This window comes from Chrysemys picta, chromosome 7 (assembly GCF_011386835.1).
Source record: "Chrysemys picta bellii isolate R12L10 chromosome 7, ASM1138683v2, whole genome shotgun sequence".
NCBI lineage: Eukaryota > Metazoa > Chordata > Testudines > Emydidae > Chrysemys > Chrysemys picta.
Window position 1 is genome coordinate 23,649,059 of NC_088797.1, and position 16,384 is coordinate 23,665,442.

At 61.4% G+C, this 16,384-nt stretch overlaps 1 protein-coding gene across 1 annotated transcript in view; it reads right to left on the reverse strand.

The window, feature by feature from the left end:
• The window catches only part of COL7A1 (collagen type VII alpha 1 chain), a 120,299-nt gene that overhangs the window by 62,945 nt on the left and 40,970 nt on the right, over positions 1-16,384 (reverse strand). The window contains 25 exon segments of the mRNA XM_065552763.1: positions 606-641; positions 1,396-1,455; positions 1,795-1,902; positions 2,204-2,257; positions 2,593-2,619; positions 3,690-3,803; positions 4,731-4,799; positions 5,531-5,584; positions 5,665-5,700; positions 6,129-6,200; positions 7,105-7,197; positions 7,965-8,009; positions 8,201-8,227; positions 8,796-8,825; positions 9,922-10,094; positions 11,214-11,357; positions 11,737-11,863; positions 12,122-12,258; positions 12,727-12,873; positions 13,455-13,574; positions 13,988-14,134; positions 14,212-14,340; positions 14,829-14,975; positions 15,364-15,489; positions 15,596-15,739. Of these exon segments, the coding sequence (XP_065408835.1) occupies positions 606-641; positions 1,396-1,455; positions 1,795-1,902; positions 2,204-2,257; positions 2,593-2,619; positions 3,690-3,803; positions 4,731-4,799; positions 5,531-5,584; positions 5,665-5,700; positions 6,129-6,200; positions 7,105-7,197; positions 7,965-8,009; positions 8,201-8,227; positions 8,796-8,825; positions 9,922-10,094; positions 11,214-11,357; positions 11,737-11,863; positions 12,122-12,258; positions 12,727-12,873; positions 13,455-13,574; positions 13,988-14,134; positions 14,212-14,340; positions 14,829-14,975; positions 15,364-15,489; positions 15,596-15,739 (2,366 nt within the window).

Here is a 16,384-nt window from a genome sequence, read left to right on the forward strand (position 1 = left end):
AGAGGCAGGCACCACTGGGCGAGTGGCCAGCAGATGCCTCCTGGGGGGATCCCACGAGCAGAGTGGACTATAGCAACTCCCCATCTGCGTGGCCCTGCCTTCGCACCCCGGCACAGGAACACAGAACAGGCTCGTGGCTCCCGCTGACTTTCCCCACTTGAGGCTGCAGTGCTGTCTCAGACTGTCCCTTGGCCATCACAGGCAGAAGGTTTCTGGCCAGGAGCCCACGCACCAAAGAGCAGGGCGTGGGGGCAGTGCCCCATCACACCCAGCTTCCCCAGAGAGAGTCCAGTGGGGAAAGGCTCAGACAGGCATCCTTGTTACAGGGCAGTGACCCAGTACAGCGGGCAGGCCACCTGCGTAATAACAATTCACACTCAGCACCTCCTTCTGGGGATCTCAAGACACGTTATCCCCACGGCTCCAGGGACACAGACAGCCTCCCCCCATTTACAAATGAGGAAACAGGTGCAGAAGGGAGGAGAAGGGGCCATCCCAAGGTCGCAGAGCACAGGACTGGCAGAACTGGGTACACCACCCACGAATCCCAACTCCCTGTCTCCACCTGGAACAGCCTGCCAGCAGGGAGGTCTCCCAAGACCCACCTTGCTTCCTTGTTCACCTGGAGGTCCTCTCGGGCCCTAGGAAAGCAAAGCAAGAACGTTACATCTCTCCACCAGGGAGTCCCTGGCAAAGCCTGCTGAGGTGTGTTTTCAGGGAAGCCTGGACCTATCTCCCCGTTTGATCAAAGCGAGGCGTGAGCTGGGTTGTCCAGGGGGCAGCCCGGTGGGTCAGTGGCTGAGGAGGTTGGAATCCAGGACCCACTCCTGCAGGCTCAGCCTCTGACTTCCTCATGATACCTGTGAACACAGGGCTATTTCTTGCCCCTGCGCAGGCCTCATTGCCCGCAGTCTGAGCCAGGGCGTGAGCAGCCCCCCAGCACTACACCTGCTCTGTGCAGACCCCAGTTGGAAGGCTGCTTTCCCAGAGCGGAGAGTGGGGAGGCTCCTGGCTGAGGTGGCTTTTAGGACTGCCATCCAGCTGCCCCAAGAGCAGCCAGCCAAGTACATGAGCTCCTCCACCCCTGGGGCAGGGCTTGCCAAGCTGCCATCCAGCTGGGGAGAGGCAGGGCTGGCTCTAGGGAGACCGCCAGCAGAGCGCTGGCCCAGTGGGTCTCATGCAGCCTCTGACCTAGAGGCTCTCTCCTGCCCTGCTTGGGGCATGGACTCACAGGTCTAATTGGCCTTTCCCAGCTCTGACCACAGAGCTCTTGAGCGGTTCGCTGTTCCCCACTCAGGGGGCCTACTGTTCAAGGCTCCACAGGCCTGCAGGGTGCTCCATGCCAGCTGGGTTCATTCCACCAGGGCATGGCTTACCTCCTCTTATGGGACTCACCCGATCTCCTGGGTCCCCTTGGCGACCTGGCGGCCCTGGAAAACCTTCTTCCCCATCACCCTGGGGACAAAGAGCAAAGGAAGTGCCCCGAAAAGACAAAGGCAACATATCTCAGGGAACTCGAGGGGACAGGAGCCAGCGAGGATGGCTCTTTGAGCCCCTGCTCCTCCAGGTTAGCAGGGTGGGATCCAGGGAAAGGAGGCCACTACAAGCCACAGCAAAGCCTCCTACCATGTGTGCATTGCCCCGGTCATGGCATCAAGTGCCTTTGTGCAGAAGGGAGGACCAGAGCACAATCCCACAGTGGACTGGGGGGGCGAGGGACGGCAGCAGATCCTGCACTACCACAACTTGGGCTTTCCTGCGGCCCCTGCCTCTCACCACAGCCCCTCCTCTTACCTTGTCTCCTTTCTGTCCTGGGGGGCCCAGCAGGTCCCCGGGGCCCAGGGGAACCAGGATCGCCAGGCAAGCCCTGAGGAACAAGAGAAAGAAAGAGCTGAGACCAACCTGAGCAGCACAGAGACCAGCCCTGAGTGACATGGGGGCAGTGGCCTCCTCAGCCCAGCCACAGCGTTGATGGGAAGCCAACCTCAGCCCAAGGTTAACACTGCCCACATCTAGCAAGGGGAATTTCCTTTCTATGGAGCCTTATTCTGCCCCTTCCCTAACTCATACCCCCCCCCATCCCAGTCCTCCTCACCCAACTTCCCCCCCCCACACACCCTCCCAACAGAGTCACCTTCCCCCCATCCCCACCTGCCATGCATCTCCACTCCTGGCCCTGGTATGGCAGGGGGGAGGTACTCACCGGGATGCCTGGCTCTCCTCCGGGAGATACCCCATCAATCAGCCCGGGGGGGCCCTAGGGAGACAATCACAGGGAGCTCAGATATCACGTCACACTCCTCCTACCCCTCTCGCCTGGCTATGCCCTGACGGCCCCACGAGCTCGCTCTGCACCCAAACACAGCCCACCCACCCCAGGGGAGCGTGTCTTGGCTCAGCCCTGTGGCTAACTGGCTGCAGCTCCCACAGGCCAGCTCCACAATGCAGGGAGCAGAGCCCACTCCTGTCCTGTCACAGCATTGCAGGACCCCACCCGTTGGCATGAAGGGGCAAGTGCAGCTGAGCATCACAGCCTGTCAGCCTCTCCCAGGCCAGAGCGCAGCACGCAGGGGGAAGAGGCAAGTCACTTACCCGCTCCCCTCGCTCGCCTTTCGCCCCCTGCAAGAGGAAATACACAGGGTTAAAGGGAGGGCTCCCTGCACCTGGCATCCTAGCGCCCCTTGGGCAGCCCTGGGCACGCAATGCTCAGTGGGTTTGATGCACTCACAGCCCAAGGCACCTGGCGGGGAAACCACAAGCAACGATACAGCTCAGCATGATGCCCACCCACCAGAAGTAACTGACTCGTGTGCGCACACCTAGCCAGGGGCCACGTGTGCACGGGTGAGAGATCCACGAACACACAGTGCGCACACATGGGGGGGGGGGAGGGGGATGATGCACATACAGCAGGAGGCAGCAGAATCAGGGGGGCAATGGGGGCTAATTTCCATTGTGGGGGTTGATCTGTTTCCACCCCTGTAGCCAGGGAAGGTGCGAGATGGAGCAGCCTGGGGAGAGGGAACGCCTGGAGGTGGGGGCTGGAGCCGAGCTGGGCAGAGCCACATCGTTTAGGGGACAGAGAAGGGCTGTTTCCCTTCCAGGACAGGACCCCCTAGCGGTTGCATAAGAGCAGCAGCCAGGAAGGGGAGGAAGGAGCCAGGCGGGTGGCTGCTCTGGGCGCCCGGGGCAGGGGAGCAGGGATTCGGTGCCAGCGCAGCTGCCCTAACCGTACCGCTTCCTCAGCCTGCGGTGTGCCTCCGACGCCCAGCTGAGGGCCTGCCCCACCACCTTTCCCCAGCCCCGCTGCTGCCCGAGCCCCAGGCACTGCCTGAGCTTCCTCTGCAGCCCAGGCTCCTGAGTGCACACCCCAACCCGAAACCTCAGCCCCCCCAGGCCAGGCGAGCTTCCCACAGGCAGGGCCTGGCTGTGTGGAAGGTGCTGGGGCAGGCTGCTGTATGCACGGGGTGCGGGGGAGCTGCATGCCCGGGGAGGCAAGGCATGGCAGGGCCTGTGTGCATGGAAGGAGCTGTGGAGGGGTTGCGTGGGGGCTGCCGGGCGGGTGCACAGTGTTGTGGAGGAGGCTGTTTGCTTGCATGCACAGGGGAGGGGGCTCGATGTGTCTCTTCATCTAGCTGCCTGGGGCAGGGCCTCTGAACAGCTCCTCCCAAGCGGGAGGGGGAACGCACCTTGACAAACTCTCCAGCAGGTCCTGATGGCCCTGGAGGTCCAATGGGCCCAGGAGGTCCTGGATCACCGACCGCTCCTCTAGGCCCAGGGTTCCCAGGGATGCCAGGATTTCCCTAGAGAATCAGAGAGGCTCCATCAGTGCTCTGTGCTGGGGAGCAAGTGCACCACGGACTGAGGACCCTGGATTTTGGGATGAGCCCCTGCAGCCAGCCATGCAGGTCTGCAGCGCAGCCATCAAACCCAAGTGTTGTCCAGCCAGTGCTCATATGCTGCCCATACTGCCCAGCATGTCTGTGTGCAGGCTCTGCTGTAGCCTGGCACAGCTTCGCCCTAGAGGCAGGGCCCTCAGTCTCTGTGGAACAGGGTTATGGCAGGAGGCCTCCTCACTCCATGTGCTGGCAGACCCAGAGCTGGTGGCCCAGCAGCAAGGAGTCTAAGAACCTCAGTGCGAGGCCTAGAGGGTGACAGACCGAGGCAGGGCTGCTGGGAGGGCTGGATCCCTGCTCATCTGGCACTGGGCAAGCCTACGAGTCCCTCAAGCCTCCAGCCACAGGGCAGGGACAGCACTGAGAAGCACAGGCGTAGTATAACTTCTATATCTGAGGGGCAGCTCCAGTCAGGCTAACGGGGCTGCATGTGCGGGGGCAAATTCCGTGCCTGCCTGAGGCTTGCACTTCGGGGGGGGGGGGGGGGGGAGCAATGCCCCACCACCCTCCCAAACTACGCCCGTGTTGAGGAGGCCTGAGAGGGCAGGGTCCATAGAATAAGAGCTGAGCACAGATCTATTCAGAGCAGAAGTGCCCTGGGGACACCAATCCTCGTGCAATCGTGCAATCGGAGATTCATCGGAACGCTCTCGGTGCCACTGAACGGATGCCAGAGGTTCACACCATGGGGTGAGAGATACAAAGCCACCGCCCCCCCCCCCCCCCCCCCCCCGCAGTCTCACTGGGGATGCCAGGGCCCTGGGCTACAGGACCTCTCCTTTTGTTCCTGTACCCCAATGACTGCACAGTCCAATCCTGCTTTCTACTACGTACCGGACTCCCAGGCTCCCCTTTCCGGCCAGGCAGCCTCCCTCCTCCGTTCACAATCACTCCTGGATCTCCCTACACAAAACAGAAGGCCAAACCTCAGCACACCAGCCCAGCCCCATATACAAGTGCCTCAGCTTCTCTGGGAGAAGACATGGCAGCTGTACCAGCAACATTGCACCACAGTTCAGGACGGGCAGCGAAGAAGGAATCGGGGAAGGCTGCACAGAGTTACCAGAGTTGGACTCTGGCCAGGACGTGGGGGTGAACATGGAGGTGACTCTTGGGCAATGGGCCAGGGGACCGTTAGCGATCACAAGTGGCCAGGAACTCAGTTTTATGACTTATCCAGCAGCACAGCATCCCTGGCACCAGGAGACGGCACCGAGATCAAAGGAGAGCAATCCCTACTGAGTTGTTCACAGCACTCCAGAGCCAATGGAGTCTCCACTCCAAGCATTGAGCTGGTTCCACCCTGCTCAGCTTGGGAGTGCTGCTGTGACCCCAGTATGAAGTGTGTGTAATTTACAGAGAGGTGTCTTACTGGATCTAAGGTGGAGGGCCTCCCTCTTGCCAACGCCAGAACCTGCTAGGGCTGCGGGACACAGAGCTTGGAGGGATCAGGGGTTACATAAGGTGGGAGGGGCCTGTGGACCCCCCCCCCATGGCTGGGTGCCGGCAGAGGCTGCTGCAGACAGAACTCGCTCGCTCTTTCCGAGCGGAGCCTTTGGGATTGCCCTGCTTGGTGGGAAATCCAAGATGGTGGCCACGTTAGGTGGCACTGGACAGGATGCACTTCTACCTACCGGCTCGCCTTTCTCTCCCCGCTGCCCGGGAGGCCCCACTGGGCCCTGCTCCCCCTGGAAGGCAAAGGCAACAGTGAGCAGGGGTGCTCCAGAGCAGGGAGCAAGGCTAAAGGGGAAGCGGGAGCTCTACCTACCGGGAGCCCTCGGAGGCCGGGAATGCCTTGTCTACCCTGAAAAAAAAAAAAAAGAAAAAAAAAAAAAAAAAAAAAAAAAAATCAAACACCAAGATGAGGAGTGTCCTCCGGCCAAGGGAGCAGGAGACTGAAGCCGCGAGATCAGGTATGCACGTGGCCATGCATGGAGCAGGACGCAGACACAGAAGCAAGAGCAGGGTAATCACTACAGTCCATGGCACTGAAGTTACAGTCACCACAGGCAGGAGGTAGGGCCTGGAAGGGGATCGACACAGGAGATGACGGGGCAATGCGGGTCTCAGAGACCCATTTAATCTGGACTTCTACAGCCCTCGTTACATGGGATGAAGTCAAGTAATAGCCAGTGCTGCAAAGCATCACGGGAAGGAGGATGCAAATCACCAGGGGGGCAAAGAACAATGGTAAATATGGCCCAAGAGGAGGAACTAGGAGGAACTACTTACCGGCTGGCCAGGAGAGCCAGAGTTGCCAGGGCGACCAGGGCTTCCTGGGATCCCATCCGCTCCTGGGTATCCCTGGAAACAGAGAAGGGAATAAACCAGCAGGTCCTGGCTCTGCTCTGGCCACTGCCCCCACCATTCCCAGGCAGGTTCACGCCCCAGAGTGAAAAGCCATTTACATTCAAAGTCATCCCAGAGTGTTGAGCCATGCCGGGGCAGCCACGGGGGCTACATTTGGGACAGGGCATCTCTGCTTAGAGGGTCCCATCAGCTGGGATTTGTCCAAAGCTCTTACTGCAGAACCCCATTTGGACTTGCTTTTAGCTCCCCAAGTGATTCCATGGGGATAGAATCTCTCCTGGGTCCCAGTGCCAGAGAAACCCCAGAAGAAAGGGGGTTGTGAAAGTTAGTTGCATCCCCAGCACCGCCAATGGCCCCGGTACCTCTGACCCACAGCCTGTCCATGCCCCTGGCACCCAGCACCGCCAATGGCCCCAGTACCTCTGACCCACAGCCTGTCCATGCCCCTGGCACCCAGCACCGCCAATGGCCCCGGTACCTCTGATCCAGCCTGTCCATGCCCCTGGCACCCAGCACCATCACTGGCCCCAGTACCTCTGACCCAGTGTTGTCTGTACCCTGGTACCCAGCACCACCAATGGCCCCAGTACCTCTGACCCAGCCTGTCCGTGCCCCTGGTACCCAGCACCACCAATGGGCCTAGTGCCTTGTACTCGGTGCTGTCCATGCCCCTCGTGCCCAGCACTGCCAATGGGCTTCAAGGGCATGCGTGCCACCAATAGGGACACCAAGAGGCTCCATAGTGGACATGGGCCTGGGGGATGCACCCAGAGGGACCCCAGGGCACCGTCTCGGAAGGAGATCAGAGTTGAACAAAGTGGATGTTCTGCCCCTACAATGCAGCCATCCAGCCCTGGCCCCTCCCCCACGGCACAGGGTGTGAAGGGCACTCACTCACTCTTTCCCCCTTCTGCCCTGGCCGCTCGATGATCTCGCCTGGGGCACCCCGTGGCCCCACTGGTCCTGGGGGGCCCGGAAGCCCATTGAGCCCCTAGAAAGGAGAGGAGAGAAAACAGCCATGGAGAAATGACACGGGGTTATTCCGTGGGGATGCGCCCCCAGTGGTAAGGGCGGGTTCGGGGCCTTGGGAGGCTGTAACGATGCTGGTTCTGGTGGGACCCAACTGAGAGTATTAATTTAGGACAAACTGCTTAAAGCAGGGCAGTTACAGGCCAAGGCTAGGGTTTCTATGCAAACCAAACCCTGTCTTAGGCACCTTATTTGATCTCCTTTATACCAGATTTGGTGCCACTACAGGACCTTGGTTGCAACAATGATCTATATGGTCCCAGATTATATTAATAACGTCACAGAGGCCCCTCTGTGCCCATCACCCTGCAGCACCTCCTTCTCCTGCTCTCTGCGCCTCTCCAAAGAAGAGGCAGGACCATTAGCTGCCACAAGAAGCTTTCTCAGGCCAGGCCAGTGAGGGCCCCCGAGGAGCTCAGCGCAGCAGGAGGCCCAGGGAGGGGTCCCTTGATCTCCCCCTGCCTGCTTACTGGGGATTTGTAATAAGGCCCCCTAAAAGCCCCCGCGCTCCTCCTCACACGAGCCCTCACTGCGCAGAGGCTCTGGGGCTGTCAGCGGCATCACCCCTCAGCGGAGCTCCCCAGTCCCAGCCCATTTCCAGGCATGCCTTGTGCCTTGGCGAGGCCCTGACACTAACACGGGGTCTGCACCCGACCCACACTGAGTGCAGGGAGAGCTCGGCACCACAACCCCACAACCCAGGGGCCCACACACAGAGGGGGGTGTTACCGGGTCTCCAGGGGGGCCAGGCTGCCCCATGCGTCCTTTCTGCCCCTGCACAGAGAGACAAAGACAGGAATGAATGGCCGTTCCTGCTCCCAGGACGTAGGCTGATCAGCAGTCAGAGCTTCTAAGTCCATCAGCTAAGCCACTAAACCAAAGCGGCTTCGCAGGCCCTGGGAGGGGAGCAGACCCTCCCCCGCCCTGCACCCCGGCACCCCTCCAGCAAATCCTGTAATACTCACAGTCTGGCCGGGCTCCCCCTTCTCACCCTGCAGCAAAACAGCAAAGAGGCCAGTTAGGGGGCAGCGCAGCAACAGGCGGAAGAGCCACCCGTGGGCATCTCCACCTCCTGCACCTAGGCCCAGCCATGCCGAGGGCAGCTCAGACAGCAATGGGGCGGGCCAGGCTGCACCAGGAGTCAGTGCAGAGCTGGCAGGGAAAAGCCATCACCCAACCCGCCTCTCCCCACCTTCCTGGCCCGGGGCCTCGTGCTCTCACACCCACCACCGTGGCAGATACACCTGGGGTTGGAGCGCCCTCACCTCCCAAGGGCAGCTCGATATCTCCTGACTCCCCACTTTACCAGAGCCTGGAGTCCTCTCGCCCACCCTCTCTCCAGTACGCTGCCCCAACCCAACCAGGCCTTTCACACAGCCCAGCCCTTCCACGCTGCCTCCCCTCCGACTGCACTGATCCCCCACAATAACTCCATGCTGGCCCATCCCCCCCAGCTCCAGGAGGGGTCCGGCTATCTGCAGTCGCTCTCCTGCAGCCCCGTCTAGGGCCGGCTTCCTCGTGGGAGGAAGCTGCAGAGGTGCTGACTGGCGTGGGACTCACCTTGGGACACTGAACTGTGCAGGGCTCCAGCTGAGGGGGAAAAGTTCTGTATTAAAAAGAGTGCCCTGGGCAGCCAAGTCAGCTCGACCCCGTGCCAAGCCCCTGGGGCAGGGAGCAGCACCCCCCACCTGCAGGGGGACATTATACACGTGGGCCACAGAGATGCTGCATGAGCAGGGGGAAGGGAAAGCTGCCCCCAGCCCCACGGCTTCAGTCACCTGCAGCTTCCTATCCCCCCACCCAACAGCAGCTCCAACCTGGCTCTGGGATAGCTCCCAGGCCTGCAGTTGGGGTCAGCCCCGGGGCCAGGGTTGCCAACTGTCTAATCACACAAACCCAAACACCCTTGCCCTGCCCCTTCCCTAAGGCCCCGCCCCTTCTCTGAGGCCATATCCCGCTCATTCCATTCCCCCTCCCTCCATCGCTTGCTCTCCCACACTCACTTTCACCGGGCTGGGGCTGGGCTGCGGTGCGGGAGTTGGTACGGGCTGTGGGCTCCGGAGTGGACTCAGAGATGGGGCACGGGTTTGGAGTGTGGGAGGGGGCTCAAGCTGCAGGCTCTGGGAGGGAGTTTGGATGCAGGAGGGGGCTCAGGGCTGGGACAGGGGGTTGGAGTGTGGGGGGGGTGAGGGGTGCAGGCTCTAGGAGGGAGTTTGGGTGCAGGAGAGGGCTCAGGGCTGGGGCAGGGGGTTGGGGTGCAGGAGGGGTGCAGGCTACGGCTGGGTGGTACTTACCTCAGGCAGCTCCCAGTTGGCGGCGCAGTGGGGCTAAGGCAGGCTCTCTGCCTGCCCTGCTGGCGTGTCCCTGCGGCCCCTGGATGGGTGGGCAGGGGGCTCCGCATGCTGCCATTGTCTGCAGGCACCGCCCCTGCAGCTCCCATTGGCCGCAGTTCTCAGCTGCTGCGGAGTCAATGCTTGGGGCAGGGGCAGCACGTGGAGGTCCTGCCTTAGTCCTGCTGTGCCACCAGACTTTTAGCGGCCTAAAATCTCCCAGTTTGGCTTCAGTAGCCTCCAGGAGCTAGAGACCAATTCTGGGAGACTCCTGGCAAAACCAGGAGGGTTGGCAAATGGCAATCCTACCGGGGCAGAAGGCAGCTTCCCCCTGGCAGGCCACTCCCCGCTCTTACCCTGTCCGTGACAGTCATCCTGCAGAGGGTGCTGGCGAGCCTGTCCTCCAGCTCTGACAGACCGGCCCTCGAATCCTTGGCATAGAAAACATGGCGTGGGTCTTCATTGGTGACAATGCGGCGCAGCTGCTCACGATCTGCCCCGTCCATGCCCACCGCCAGCACCTGGATCCCTGCACAGAGCAGCAGACAGGAGCCTCAGGGGGGCCAGCCTGGCACTAACCCCCCTGGACCCACTGCTCAGGGGAGTGAAGGGAAAGGGGTTAGAGGCTCTGGCACTACTGCCCTGAGCAGGGGTTTTGACCAACCCAGCAGTAAAGGGGAGAGGGAGAAGGTGCCCCCACAATCCCCTTCCTTCCTGCTACTTCCCACCCCTCCCCCACACACCCCTCCTTTCCCATCATTGTCCACTCCTTCCCTACCCTCCTGCCCTCTTCCTCCTTCCTCAGCCCCCCAACTATTGCCTGATGTGACAAAGTGGGAACATTTTGTAATACTTGTATGAGTCTGGTTGGTGCCTCGGTTTCCCCCATATGATGAATTGTTACCTAGTGGGTGGAAAAGGACTGTTTGCTCTCGGGGCAGGCTCGGGACAGGCCTAGCTGTCTGGGACTTATGCCCTATATCAATGGAGCATCGGAGAAGACAATGGCAAATCCAATTGCTCAGACATTGGCACTTAGCACTCAATGACCCAGAGGGAGGCTGAACAGCATTTCCCCAGGGCGAGAACAAAGGACTGGAAAAGGGTGAGGTGGGGGATCAGAGCTAGCTACTGGAAGGAGTCTGGGCTCTCACCTGGAGTCTGATGGAGAAGATCAGACGGAGGGAGACAGACACAGCTTGAACCAAGGGGTCACTACAGCTTGGCTGGGCTCTACTAACCAGAACGGTCTGTGCTTTAACCTTCAGTTCTCTAGACTACCCTAAGGCCTTCCTATGCCCTGCTCCAGTTAGCGAATTAACCTGACTGTGGAAGTGTCACTGCAAACGCTCGGCGAGGTGCATTGATTCCCCCCCAAGAGCGGGCAAGTCTCCCTCGGGGTCTGTCTCAGCTGGACTTGCTGAACAGTGTGAAACAGGAAAGCTGCAGGTACTGAGGACCAGTCAAAGGAGGTGGTGAAGCCGAGTGGTTTACCCTGGAGAAAGCACGAGACCCGGAGGGGGACTGGCATGCTGAAGGGGTTCCAAAGCTGGGGGTGTAGCACCGATCATATGGGTCTGCGACACCCATCCCACCCTCTCCACCTGGCTCAAACGCCAGATCCCAGCTCCAGGGATCCAGCTCTCACCTGCTGCCTTGATCTCCCTGGCCGGCCCAATGGCATCGTCACCAGAGGGGCTGTCTGCCAGCACCACCAGCACCCCTGGCACACCAGGCCGGCGCCCTAAACTGGGGCTCAGCATGTAGGTCCTGGCAAAGTTGATGGCAGCTCCTGCAGAGAGAAAGGGTATCACTACAAAGCAGGTTTGATGCCAACCCCATCTCACCCCCCATAGGGCCCCGCCACCTCTGTCCCCTCCCTCATCACCACTCACCCCCACTCAAGGTTAACTCTAGAGCGGGACCTTAGCCAACTGGGAAGGTGTTCCCATGGCCTGGGGGTGCAGAGTCCAACCCGCCACTGCACAGGACTCTCAGAGTACAGGACCACCTCCCTTCCTGCCCCTCCCCCATTACTGTGTTCTGTCCTTATCCCCTGGCATCATGGCATCTAAGAAGCACGGCATCCAAAGCTGGCATCACTCCCACCTCATAGCAGGCACTGTGGGGCACCCTGGGGGAGCTCAGGCTGCAGGCACAGTGCCCCTTACCCAGGGCATTGCCGCTGGGCTCCTCGTAGCGCATGGTGCGGATCCGCTCCAGGACAGCGCCCAGGTCACTGGAGTGATTCAGCAGGACCCACGGGATGCTGCGGTAGCTGTAGATCACTAGGCCCACCTGGGGAAGAAGGCAAGAGGTCAGCCAGGCTACTGAGCTCACAGCCATGATGCGGTCCCAGGACGGGGTGGGACCAGCCCAAGGGCAGGGGAAGGGGAGACACAAAATGGCCCGAGGCAGCCCCCAGGGCAGGTAGAGGAACAAGGGGTACATGTGCAGGGTGCACGTTCCTTCCCCTCACCCCCCGCATCAGTGGGGAGAACCAGAGCCCAGCCCCCAGGCCAGCCCAGCCCCCAGGCCAGCCCTGCCCCCCAGTACCTGGGAGGCATCGGGGCCCAGCTGGCCCAGCGCTGAGACGGTGTTGGAGAGCAGGGCACGGACGGTCTCGGCGCTGTAGGCACTGTCCCGCGTGCCATGAACTAGGAAGATGATGTCACCGCGAGCGTCCCTGCAAACTGCACAGGAGAAGGTGATGAGGGAGCCCCTGAGGGGTGGTGGGACAGGAAGAAAAGCCCCGCCCAGTTTAGCTCCTGGGGGTGGGCCTGACAAAGGAGTTGCTCCCAGCACCTCTGCTCTGGAGGGCCACTCCCCTGTGTGCAGGCCACGCTCCCATCCGCTGCCCCGCAGCTCAGGATCAGGGGCAGCTGGTGCTGGAGAAGCCTCCACAGCCATCAAACAGACCCAGCCTGGGCAGTGGCAGACGAACTTCCCCACACGGTGCCCCTACCAAGTGGTAGCAGAGAGGTCAGGCTCCAGGTGAGCTGCCAGCTGACTAGCGAGAGCCCCTGTCCCAGCAGCAACTAGGCTGAGCCCCAAACGTCTAAGTGCCCCAATGGGGCAAGGCCCCACAGCCCAGTCCCCACCCCTCCCACATCCCAAAAGGAGCCGGACTGGCCCTGGGAGCCATCCAGGCTGTCCCTTACCTGTGCGGTCGGTGAGGGTGGACTCCGCGCCCCTGGCGCTCCCAAACAGCGGCCGGATGGTGAAGAGGTATCTGTGCCCCAGCCGCAGCCCCGACACCTGGTGGGAAGTTGCTGACCCAGGCAGTGTACTCTGCGTCTCGCCTCCCTCTAACCCGAACAGGGACAAGAGACCTCAGCATAGACAGGGTCTGAGGGAGGTGGGCCCTGCTACCCACTCCCTCTTCCCCCTACCTCTCTGCCCAGTGCTTTCTCCCTTTGAAGGGGTATTTGAACAGGGGATGGTCAAGAATCCCACAGCAACAGAAACAGAGACCCTCTTTCCAGAGCCCCAGACTGAGCTCAGCTCCACCCCATCCACCCTGCCCCAGAACGACCCCCTGGCAGGTCCCCATTCCCAGCAGTGACCTGGCCTGTCTGGAGCAGGCTGCCAGCTGGGGGAGTTGGGCTCCTGCCCATTAAGGGGGGGCTGAGCCCCAATCTCACTTCAGTGAGCTAGCCCCGAGCCTGGGTTTCCTCTAGGACTTTGCACAGCCTTAGCCAGGACTTCTGCAGAGCCGGTTCTGGGCAAGCGAGGGGGTCCCAGAGCTGGGAGCTAGCTGTGGCCCAGCATGGAAGCGGGGTTCCTATCTCTTCAGGCAGCCATGGGGCACAGCTCCATGCAGGCTCTAGGGGTCCCTGCTGTAGCGCCGCAGCTCCAGAGGCAGCCGTGCTGGAAAGCTATTCATTACCTCTGGGCAGCTTCCAGGTGAGGAGGTAGCCGGTGGCTCTGGGAGCCGGAGTCCAGGCCAAGGTCACAGAATTGTCTCGGGTCTCCGTCACCCGGAAATTGGTGACTCGGCCCAGCGGTGCTGGAAGGGCAGGAAAGAATAGAGTGTAGAGTGCGCCTCCCACTCCAGCCCAGGGGCCTGGTGCCACCCCAACCCTCACCAACAGATGGTGGGGGCGCGGGGAGCAAACTCCGCCCACCAGGCAAGGGAGAAGGGGTCGGGGAAGCACAGTTCTGCATTTCGCCACAGGGTGGCCCCCTGGCTCCAGACACGGCTCAGCCAGACAGGGTCTCTAGGGAGCAGAATTGGGTTCCCCTTAAGAGAGCCGGCTTCTAAGCCTGCTAGGTTGGCTCAGACTCCAGAGAGGGCAAAACCTGTCCCATCCCGCTCCCTGATGACATGCCAGCGAACAGCCATGGTCGGAGGTTTCCTTCCAGGTCCTCAGACCCTGGGCTGGGAAGGACAGAGCCGGCCTGCAAGAGGGTCACCCGTACCAGTGTTGGCAGCGATGCCCACTGTCTCGCTCTCCTGGCTGCCCACCAGGCTGGTGATCCAGATCTCGTAGCGCTCTCCCACCTCCAGGCCTTCGATGTCGTAGGAGTTGACGTTGGGGGCGAGCAGCTGGCTCCTCTCCGGCCCCCCTGTCCCAGGGGAGAGACGGGTTAAATGGGGCAGGGCGTGCCAGGAGAGATGCGAGGGAGGAGGGGAAGGAGCTCACCATCTGCTGGCCTCCAGCTCAGGCGGTATCCGGTGCTGCCTGGCGCCGGGCTCCAGGTGAGGCGAATGCGCTGGTCCGAGGAGTCAATCACTCGCAGGTTCCCCACAGGCTGGGGGGCCACCTCTGCCGCTGGGGATCAGCAACACAGAGGGATGGGGTCAGGGGAGGAGAGTCCTTGCTGCAGCTGCCAGGCTGGGTGCGCAGAGAGGCTCCCCACTGGGAGTCCCGGCCCACATGGGCAGGCTGGGGAGCACTGGGCTGGGTTCCTCAGCTTCCTGTCAGGGTTCGGACAGGTCCTGGCGGGGCCGGAGCTATGCCACGAGGCCTGGGACGAGCTCTCTGGGCTGCGTGGGTGACTGTTGCCGGGGCAGACTTGCTGCTAATTCCCTGGCACAGGCATCGCCACCTCCAGCTCCTACTGGCACTGCCCACCAGCTCAGGCCACAGATCTTAGAGCAAGGAGCAGATGGGAGTTCCAGTTCCCTGCACACACCCCACTGGGAGGGCACTACCCAGGCCCAGGGCACCCTGGACAATGGCAGTCACCAACTCCACCCACAGCCCAGTCTAGGCCCAGCAGGGATGCAGGCCTCCCATGGCCAGGCATCAGCACCTACGTGTGGTGACAACGATGGAGACAGGGTCACCCTCGCGGTTGCCAATCAGTGCTGTGACCTTCACGGTGTAGCTGACTCCACCCTCCAGGTTGAGAATGTCAAAGGAGCTGGTGTCACCAGAAACCATCTTGCTCGACTCGGAGCCCCCTGCAAAGGAACAGAGGGTTAACATGGTGCCCGGAAGGGGCAGAGCCGGCAGAGATGCCAGCCTCGTTCCTGGTGCCCGGAGCGGGGGAGGGAGAGGGAGGCAGAGCCAGGCCCTCCACTAGCTGGTGATGGTGAGTGATCCCGTCTCATCAGGGGACGCAGAGATTCATCTCATAATGCCCAGCTCCAAGGTTTGTGCCAGTCAGATAATGGCAGAGAGGAGACTCCAGGGCTGGAGGCAAAGGCCCTCTGTCCTTCGAGCGCAAGAGGAGTGGAGTGATGGGATCTGCAGGCCAGGGCAACCATGGGCAAAGCCAGAACAGAGCTGGTCAGAGATTTGGGGACGTGGGCACCACAGGCAGTGTGTTGGCCTGGCTGGGTACATTACCGTCTCGCCGGCTCCACACCACCTTGTAGGCTGTTGCCCCAGGCACTCCAACCCAGGTGACCCGGACAACGTTGCTTCTGGACGAGAGGACCTTGAGGCTGGAGACTGTCCCCACCTGCTCCGGAGCTGTGACAGAGGGCAGACAGGACGCCTGGGTTACTAAGAGATCAGTATCGCACAGAGCCACAAGGGGCAGGGAGGAGTTGCACCCTGGGGCCAGGCGAGGCCTCACCTGTTCTAGCCGTGATGGTGATGGGGCTGCCTTCCCTGCTGCCAACCAGGGCCGAGACCCCAATAACATAGATGGCCCCGGCCTGCAGCTCCTCGATGCTGAAGGAGGTCCTGTCGGCTGGCAGGACCCGGGAGATCGCCTGGCCTGGGTAAGAGAAGCACAAGTTGCAGGGGTTGGATTTCATAGGCAGGGCAGGTCTGGGAGGACGGGGGCGGGGGCGGGCTAAGCTGCTGCGGGATGGACACCCCAGGCCAAGATGCTGTGACAACCAGGGAGGACCACGGCCAGCATGTCATGGCCGCACCCCATCCAGCGGGGAGGGAATGGCAACAGCAGCTGCCATTTGGATGTGACCCACCAATCTGGGAACAGCAGGGGCCAGGATTCCAGTCTGTGCTCTCCCCAGGGAGTAGGGGGACGGGGTCTCCTCAAACAGTGAATGATGGGTTAGCCAAGCACAGGCCATTGAGCATGGAATGGCCAAACCAAGCACCACCCTGCCTGCAGCTGGCACTGGCCTGCAAACCTCCGGCAGCAGGATCTGCTCTGTGAGGCTGCAACTTATTCCCAGCTACGGCACAGCCAGCCCAGCTGGGCCTAGAATAGGTTGGGGCAGCAACGTACCCCAGGCCAAAGACACTGCAAGCTGTGGACTGCCAGTGAGCAAAGGGGATCCTGTCACTGGCTCTAAGCAAGAAGCCAGGCACAGACACCAGTCCCCTGCTCTAACCACTAGACCATGGTGCAGTTGGGTGCCTCCTAGCAGAGGCAGATGGGTAATGGGGGCAT